Raw genomic sequence first — 9,672 nt, 5'->3', positions numbered from 1 at the left:
TGGATGAGTTCCTCTAGATCATGCTGAGACATTAGTCCTTCAGTTATTATGAAAATGCTACAAATATAAAATATGACTCAAAAGAAATTTGATTTCTCAATATAACACCTTGAAATTGGGCCTCTGTCTCTTTAAGAAGCTCCTGCTATCTGACACATTATCACATCAACGGTCCTCCATTAAGCCTTTGACTTCTTTTATAGTAGTGTTGGGCTGGATGGTTCCACCAGGTGTTAGCTAATTGCTGCTGGCTAGTCTGAAGGAGCTGAGTGGGGGTTTGGAGGAGCTCTGTGGAGCTCGGCTTGGAGACTGCAGCTCAGAAGGAGAAGCTTTGTGGAAATAGGTGGGGCTTTGTGAGCGGACGTGTTTAGGCATCCCGGAATGGTTGCCATGGGAGACTAAAGGGTTTCTCAAATATGAATGAAAGAATCAAGCAACACTCCAGGGATGTTTTTGAGGAAGGAATAATGTAAAGAAAAAAAAAATGTTGTTGACCCCTGCAGGTAGACATGCTTCTGTTTTGTTAAAGGTCACAGGGCAATCAGACCTATGTTAATGAACAACCACATCCACAAATCCAGCAGCTTCCCGTTGAGTGGCAGCCTAATTACCCAGGAAACCAGGAACAACCCCTCCACTGTGATACAGTTAACATGATCAGAAGGCTGCTGGTACTCCCTGCCTGATTCCCCTTTGTGCATATTTTTCCATTCAAGTGCCGATATGCACGTGTGTAGATGTGTGTGTGTGGATTAGGTCCAGAGAGAGATGGGGTGTCGGCGCCTGGGAGTGTTTTTACATCCGGGAGAGCATCAAGGGAATGACTTGAGTTCTGTGCCTAAAGATAAAAAAAAAAAAGGGAATTGCTTTCTGTCACCCAGAGACCAGAGAAGTGTGTTCGCTGAGGTTAACTCGGTTATGACAGAGAGAATGCCTTTTTTTTCTTTCCTTCTTTCTTTATTCAGTCTTGCGTCAAAGTCCCAGGCGTCCCACTCTGCTTATCCTGGCAGACTTAAAATGCACTTAGTGGAAAGTAACACTTGTGGCCCGCATGTTTGTGTGCTCAAGCTGCAAATAGTGTTTTCTGGAAGCCCGTGGAGTAAGTGCCAGGGATCAGGTGTTTGAACAGCTGCAGCCGAGTTAAGGTTGGACCACTTTAAGACAGATAAAAACAGAGAATGAAAAAAAAAAAAAAAAACGTCAGCTGCTTCTCTTGGTTGACCTCCAGAAATCACATTTCAAAGAGAAGCTGATAAATTCCCTCTGCTGTAGCAGCACTCACATCAGCAGCACCTCTTTAACCCCGTGAACCCTAAGCCAGTAGACAATGCACACACACACACACACACACACACACACACACACACACACTTGAGGGTTTTTTTCTGTCTACAACAGGATCTTACGTCCTAAATAAGAACTTTTTTATCTGGAACTTTTTCCGTAGCTCTCAGTTGTCTTACCAAAAGACTGGAAGCAACAATTCCATCTACTTATTGTCATCACAGTATTAGTTTGGTTTCTAACTATAGTCTGTTGTATTGGTTGTTGCCGTCTCATGTAGGGCTTATTAATCGTGTTGAATCAATTGTTGAAACAATCGTCAACCAATTTACTAATTAATTAATCATTAACTGGAATATACAGATTAAAAAAGACCATTTTCTGAGAGATCAACCCTGTAATAAAGTCAAAAGTGTCCAAAATCGATACATTTTTCACTTTGGACAATAAAAACATTTTTTGTCTGCAAATATGTTTTTCCCAGATCTCCTAAAGTGGCTATTTTAGTTTAAATTTTGGTTAAAAAAAAACAAACAAAAAAACACACATATTGAAGAATAACACTCATGCTCTCATATACAATTAGAATGTAAAATTATAAAAATAGCAAGTGATATGAAATATTTTACTGCTGAAATTATTTATAATTCATTAATATATAATTTATTCAGTTGCATTACTGCTCTTTAAGTCTTTATTGTAAGTTATTAGCCGATAATAATGAAGTCAAAGAGTGAAGTTTGGAAGGTGAGACCTGCAGCCTGATGCTTCCTGTCCCTGTTCCTTTGATCTGCCACATCTTTGCAAAAGTGACCTGAGTGTGATGGAGTAGCACAGCGTTCTCTCAATGACAGAACGCCTGCCTGCATCATCTTAATTCACATTATGTTCTAACTGAATTGTGCAATTACAGTGCAAGAGCAGCTGCCAAATCTAGCAGCTGCATTCATGTGGGAGGACGTGGAAGACTTCCACAGAGTGATTACTCACTTCACTCAGGATAGATTGTTGGCTTTTTTTGTTTTGTTTATGTATCGAGACTCACAGTTGAGATGTTTCTCCCACTTGGTTAAAAATGAATGCAGTTGTTAAAGACGAGCGACGTTAAGTGCAGCATCAGAGACTCGCGTGTCAGAAAGAGTCCACTCATCTGTGACCTTGACAAGTTTGGGCTTTTCGTAAAGAAAAAAACGCTTTCTAAGAATGTAAATCTTCAGCTGTACCTCCACCACACAGAAGTGTGTGTTCTATAAGAACACACACTTCTATGTCAAACACACACTTCTGTGTGGTGTGGTATCCACTGGATAGTCCACAGCTGGTCCTGTAACATCTTTATTGGCCCCAGTGGAAACGGTGCTTATAGCCACTCCAACTCAATTATCGCATCTTAGCGAGTGTCCCAGAGAAACGATGATAAATATTCATGCAGATTAACCTAGCACCAATTAGTGAGTGTGTGTGTGTGTGTGTGTGTGTGTGTGTAGGTGTGTGTGTGTAGGTGTGCATGCGTGTGTGTGTGTCTTTTTCCATAAGCTGGAAAATGTGTGTAAACTCTGAGTTCTGTTCTATCATTTCTAATTTCGTCATGATTTATACAGGTGACAGGTGGATACTACGTCTGCAGGTTGCAACCTCATTTTTAGAATATCTGCCTCTACTGTTTGCATTCATCCTCACATTATCGCACATCCAACTCAGATTTTCTTTGTGTTTTCCTTTTGGGACACATGCGGCCTCTTCCTGTTACTTTTGCAGTTTTTAAAATGCAGATTTGTAATTTAATTATGGGTATTGTAGTAATTTCTGAAGATAACATATTTTACATTGTACTTTAAACAGAATAGATAATAACTAACAGGACACTAACTGTACTTCCATTGACCATATAATTGCACAATTTGACATTTCGAAGCTAAATTTGCTGAATTGAAAAATGGCATTTTTGAAAAAGCTCATCTCGGTAGGTTTCAGGCTAGACTGTGCTGGTGGGTTCATTCTGATGGGTCGGCCGCTCCTAGCTTCCTCACTACTCCAGGTTTTCTCCATGTGTTGTTCACGACTCTCACTGTGATGATCTGGAGTCCCAAAGCTTTAGAAATTTCAGTCTAACCCTTTCCAGGCAATTAATTTCTTTCTCATTTGTTCCTGAATTTCTTTGGATCTCTGCACAACGTCCAGCTTGTGAGAATCTATTGGTGATCTTCGCTTCACCCCGGTCTGGTTTAAGTGACGTCTTGATTGAGACCAGGTGTGTCAATAATCATCAGGTCTGGTTGTGGCTGAAGACATTGAATTCAGGTGTGATAAACAACAATAACAGCTACGTTTAAACGGGGGAAATCTCGTTTTCACAAAGAGCCATGTAGGGTTTGTATTTCATTTCAGAATTGCATTTTATGTTTGCCTGCGTTGTCTTCGACTGATATTTAAACTGATTTGATGTTCTGAAACACTTAAGTGTGACAAACATGCACAGAAATATGAAATCAGGAAAGAGGCAAACACTTTTCCCCCTATCACTTTAACTTCTGTCTTGATACAGCCTTTAGATCTTAAGATACCTGCCTACAGAAATAGCATCTCAATGAACTAACATCTCCTGTGAATGTACCAGCAGATACGATGTCTGCATGTCTCATGTTCTGAGTGTTTATCCTCATAGCATCGTCCTCTGCTATCTGTTAAATGTGTTCACTTAGGATGGAGGCGGAGGAAAGAAGTCGGGTCAGATCCGCTTTCGCTCCATCCAGATCCAGAGTGAAGGTCTCGTCTGGGCGTTTTTAGCACAGATCCTGGGATTTCCAAATGCATCAATCTCTATCACGTCTGTGTTTTTGTGATTCTCTCTCTTACTCTCTCTCTCTCTTTCTCTCTCTCTCTTTCTGCCGCCATTTGTGCTCCCATCTGCTCTCGATTAATGTGAGTTACGAGCGGTAATTGAAGCATCTGTTCATCCGATGCGCATCCTTTGCTCCGACACGTACAACACCTCCCTCGCTGGATGGCTCGCACTCCGGGGTTTTGCTTTCACTGATGTGTTTCTGCGTTAGAGCTGAGCAGAAGTCAGAAAGGTTTTTATTCTCTTCTACACTTTGTGATAGACGGAAATATCTCAATTCAGATTTATGGGTTGTTTCTTTTTTTAACCGACTTGAGGCTCCCTTAGACTTTCCGTCATACTTTGTTGGTTTACAATGATTTTTTTTCCTGTGCTCTCAGTTTTCCATTTAGGTCAGAATTACTGTTTCATTTCATAAGAACAAGTCCTTACAATGCAAAGTTTAATACTTTTCTTTGTATCGCTATGAGAGAGGATTTATTGTTTATCATTTATTGTGATGTCAGGATTAATATTTTACTATTTTCTCCACTGTTTGTTCAATGGGAGTATTAATAAATATCAATACTTTTGAAAATAGGGTTAAATGCAGAGACTCTGTGTAGCTTAGTGATACAGATCACACTCTGTATGTGACTACTGGTGTCTGAAAGAAGTGTATTTCAGATACATAAGTTTTTGAGAGCAGTTTGTATATTTGGTGCTGTTATTGTGCCATGCAGTCACAGCCACCTTAAAAAAAGGCGTAATAAATCGTTTTTATCACTACTTTCATTATTATCGTAAATTCGCAATAGTACCTGAAAATATCGTTAAGTCCATGTCGGAATATGTATTTTAGTATAAATCCATATGTTCTCATGTCTATTTATTCAATAATTCAGGCGAAAAAAAGTGTTTCTGAATTGAAAATGTTTTTCATATTGTCAGGACAGAGTTTTCTATTAAATGTGATTAATTGGGATTAATTTGTTACATACCCTGCTATCAAATGCTATCAAAAATTTTAGTTGAGTCCCACGATTGGTTCAATTTCTTTGAATTTAATACAGAGTTAATCTAGTTAATCTAGACTCACTTTTTTCTACAAGTCATGTTTGCTTTGATGTAGTGGATGAAGGATAAATTATGTCATGTTCACCATAAACCATGTCAAACATTCTGCACATGGTTCCAAGTTTCCTTTTTTCATTTCTGAAAATGAGACCTCAAATTAACTTTAAGATGAAATTTTCATGTTTATTAATTGAATCAGAATAGTCCATCTTTCTCTTTTTGTTTGTTTGTTTCTCATCCCTAATCAACAAACATTGGTGCTATTAGACTATCAGTGGTGTAGCACCTGTACAAAACGATGTTCATCACAGAGCAGAGCAACAAATGAAAGTGCAGAAGTTGCTAAAACTGCAGCGGGAGACGTTTCCTTCTTCCTACATGCGAGGCCAAAATGAGCTCCACCGCCTGTAGAGGGATGCATCCGCTCTCTGGCTGCTAATGTCTGGTTTCCTGAGCTGTGTTTATCGGTTTATTAGTGAACGGCTTGTGTGGAGTGGGCTTTTAAAAATGTTTTCATGTGAAAGAAAGCAGCTCCCCGCTGCGGCTGACAGGAACTCCATGAGACTGAAACTAAACGGCGAAGTTTTAAAGCTCAGAGGAGCGGCCGCTGAGCGAAGCGCTCCTCCATTTTCACAGTGGGCAGCCTCGTTCGCGTCGTCTGATCGATTATTAGCCGCAGCCGCTGAAAGCTCTCCCTGGATGCTTTTATGTGCACAGAGAGAAATGAATACTCACGCACACACACGCACACACACCATACGTCATTAATTTAAGCAGACTGTAGTACTGTACACAGCAGCTAAATTAGCCCTGTCTCTTTTTATCGATCTCTTCGCTGTCAGCTGACGGTGAAGGGTCTGTCTGCGAGGCCGATGGGGAATCGGTGGGAGATACCTGCAGTCCAGACGAATCTCTGATATCTGACAAGCTCTTTCAGAGTGTTTGTTGCGAAAAACACAAGGAGAGAGGGAGAGGATGTGCCTCGGATGCTCAGAGAGGAGGCGGTGATGTTTGTTTATGAGGGCGTCTCCGTCCTTTTGTGTGTCCCACAGGTAGCGGGGCCAGACTGAGCTAAAAGTCAGAATGTGTGTGTGTGTGTGTGTGTGTGTGCGTTTGTTTGTAATACCTTGTGGGGACGATTTTCCTGACATATACTACGTTGTGGGGACCAATTGCTCCTCGTGGGGGCCAGAGCCTGGTCCCCACGAGGGGAAACCCTGTTTTTGGGTCAGGGGTCAGATTTAGGGCTAAGGTATGAATTGAGTTTTGGTTAGGGCTAGGGTTAGGTATGTGATGGTTAGGGTTAGGAAAAGGGTAAAGGTAAGGTTTAGGCTGTAGAAATGAATGGAAGTCAATGGAAAGTCCCCACAAAGATAGCCAGACAAACATGTGTGTGCGTGTGTGTATTGGGGCTGTAGGTGGTGATAGAGGCAGACTCTTCCTGCTGTCAGTTTCTGGCATGTTCACACCCCAGATAGGGCTAAAAAGCTCCAACACACACACACACACACACACCTGCACATATCTTGGCTCCCACCACTGCACACATCCCCACCTTACACGTGGTGCTGCACACACATCCGCTCTCGCACAGCCGTGCAGAGATAATTGCATACGTTCTGTGATTGTAATATTCCTCCTTGGATGTAATCATCGTGGTTTGATAGAAATCACTGTTCCACAAGCTCAAGAATAGACGGTACGGGGAGCAGTGCATCCTCTTTCCAGCAGCCGAATCAGTGTGAAGAAGACGGATGGGAGGGGAAGTGCTAAGTAGAGTCGGGGAGACAGGTGGGGCATCCATATGTCGCCACGGCTACCGACTCGGCTGCCCATCCCGGTCCAGACCTGCTGCTCTCCTCTCCAGCTTGGATGGGGGTCAGAGGTCGGCCGGCTGTCTCTCTCTCACTCAGCATGGACTCTTGGCATCGACACTTTGAGCTCAAACAAAGTGAGAATCTGTCCTTCTGATGCTGCTTTAAAGCGGAGACCTCACTGTGAAAACTGATTTTTTTTTTTTTTTTTTTTTTTTTTCCGGTTTGATTATTCAGAAAATCTAAACCAGAGGAATCTTAGACTACCATCACATGGGCTCGTATCTTGCTGAATATTTAGGGGAGATATTATGCGAAATAGACTTTTTTGGAACTTCACATCATGTTATAATATAATTATTGAGGATTTCTGGGTAGAACATGTACACTGACATATGGACTTTTATGCACATATTTTTTGTAAACTTTTGGCTTAATTGCAGCTCTATGAGTGTTGTTCTTTCAGCAAATGTCCTTTAGAGTCTGCATGCAGCAGTTAATGATTAATCAATTACTAAATTAGTTGACGATTACATCAGTTGATCACGACTGATTTAATTAATCTTTTCAGCGATTCTATTAATTGTATTAATCGTAGCGATTAATCAAATACACTAGTGCAGCTCTGTTCTAGAAGCACTATGCAGAAATGACCTTAAGACACACACAAAACTGTGATTTGGATCTGAAAATAATCATTTTTATTTGCTTGATATTTAAAAACATTCCTCAGTTTGTTATTGTTTTTGGCAAAAGCCATTAAGAGTTTCTATGGAGGCCTTTAAGAGCCACATGCAGCTTTGGAGCCACATGTTGCAGACCGTTGGGTCAGCCTCTCAGACCTTTAAGACTTATTTTGGACTTACTTTAAAAAAAAAATCAGACTTGAATTAGACTTGCCCCTTAAAGACTTTTAAAGATTTTACTTAAAACACTGGTAGAATCTTTGCTTCCTAAGCCTATTAAAAAAAAAAAGTTGACTTTTAATTTTATGCGTTGCAACGATTGCATCGATAAAAGTGTTTTGTCTGACAAAGAGCTTTCAAGGCCTCAGCTGTAACTCCTAACAATTTATCCCACTTTGCGTTAATCAGAAGTGAAATGACACCCGGACCTGCTCACAGTTAGCATTAGCGCTAACATACAGAGAACCAGAGTCTTCAGCCATTAGATTAAACCCGACTGCCGACTCCATTCATTTCAATCTATCTGTCTAAAGACGAGGGCCGGGACAAAGGCGGCGTGGGCGCGCAAAGTGGCGGGCGGGAACGAGAGTAAACACGTAATCTAATTCCTCTCTTCTTTGTCTTCATTCGCTCGGCACAATGACAGATAAAGTTGAACGGGAGCAGAGAGGGCAGGATGATAAATGAGGGAGAAGGAGGAGAATGAATGTGAAGACAGAGGTAGACAAGACAATTAAGTTACAGTGAGGTCAGCAGTAGGAGAGTGTGTTTGTGGAGCATCCAGCTTGATCCTCCTCATGAATTTGATGTCATGATTCATTGTCTCTAATCTCGCTGAGAAAATGTGTGAGGGCTGCTAATGAAGTGAGCGTGTGCGTGTGTATATGCGATGCTGCATTGACTTTTTAATCAGTTCAGTTCAGGTGGAGATCGCTGAATAACTCTGCCGTGTTGCCAACAGGGTGCTGTGAAAAGGCATTTCAGCCTCACAGATTCTACTTTTTCCCTTTTCGTCACAATTGAATGTCATCAAACACATTTGATCATCAAAGATAATTTGAAAAAGTACAAAAAGTTGTTTTCAAATTTCATTTACTAGGTCTTCAAACCAAGCTGTCCTTATCTGAACATTAGAGTTTAGATCAGGGGCCTAAAATATCCAACCCAAGTGTCTCAGATTGACAGTTCAGATTTTAAATATAAATTTAGAGCTGCAGTATGTAACTTTTCTAAAAATATGTTGTTTTTTACATATCTGTCAGAAAAATATGTTACTATGTCATGGCAGTTTAATATGAGCCTGATCTGTAAAAAAAAAAAAAGAAAAACAGCAACCAATCAAAATCATTGCTACAAATTTGTACCATTGACTTTCCATGGGAAATATAACCAGCAAAATACGACATGTTTAAACTGAATGATCAAAAGAAATTTTTGTCTCTGCAGGCTTACTTTCGACAAGGGGTTGCCCTGCAGTACCTGGGTCGTCATGCCGACGCGCTGGCAGCGTTCGCGTCGGGCCTGGCACAGGACCCCAAGAGTCTCCAGCTGCTTGTCGGCATGGTGGAGGCGGCAATGAAATCACCACTCAGAGGTAATCTAGTCATATAGATAACCTCACTCTGCTTTTCAATCACAGCAATGCTGAAGCAATCCAACAAAAATATGAAACAAAAAAATATATATATAAATGATGGTTTTAACCAGGTTAGAGATACTGGAACAAAGAAGCCTTTCAAAGCAACAAAAAGAAAGCATCTACTTTCGTTTTGTTGTTTTATTCAGTAGACGACTCTTGTTGGAGTGTGATGGAAAGTGTCTGTGATTATTCTGACTGAAACAGAAGAACCTCTGATTTGAAACAGAGATGAGAGAAAAGAAAACCATGAAAAAGTAGGACGAAGGCAGGAAATGAGGGAGAAGAGAAGCATACATAAGATGAAACCAAAACATCTTCAGGTATGTCATTCATATTTAGTTATTTCCAGGG

The 9,672-nt window shown here is 40.8% G+C and overlaps 1 protein-coding gene across 5 annotated transcripts in view; it reads left to right on the top strand.

The window, feature by feature from the left end:
- The window catches only part of ttc28 (tetratricopeptide repeat domain 28), a 109,254-nt gene that overhangs the window by 55,716 nt on the left and 43,866 nt on the right, over positions 1–9,672 (top strand). For all 5 annotated transcript variants that reach the window (XM_015032472.1, XM_015032473.1, XM_015032474.1 and 2 more), the window contains one exon: positions 9,129–9,276. In XM_015032472.1, the coding sequence (XP_014887958.1) occupies positions 9,129–9,276 (148 nt within the window). The remainder of the gene's footprint in view (positions 1–9,128; positions 9,277–9,672) is intronic.

This window comes from Poecilia latipinna, unplaced genomic scaffold, assembly GCF_001443285.1.
Source record: "Poecilia latipinna isolate Pla-1442-1.1 unplaced genomic scaffold, P_latipinna-1.0 Scaffold242, whole genome shotgun sequence".
NCBI lineage: Eukaryota > Metazoa > Chordata > Actinopteri > Cyprinodontiformes > Poeciliidae > Poecilia > Poecilia latipinna.
Note: the sequence above shows the minus strand (reverse complement) of the source record. Positions and strands in the feature narration are given on the sequence as shown.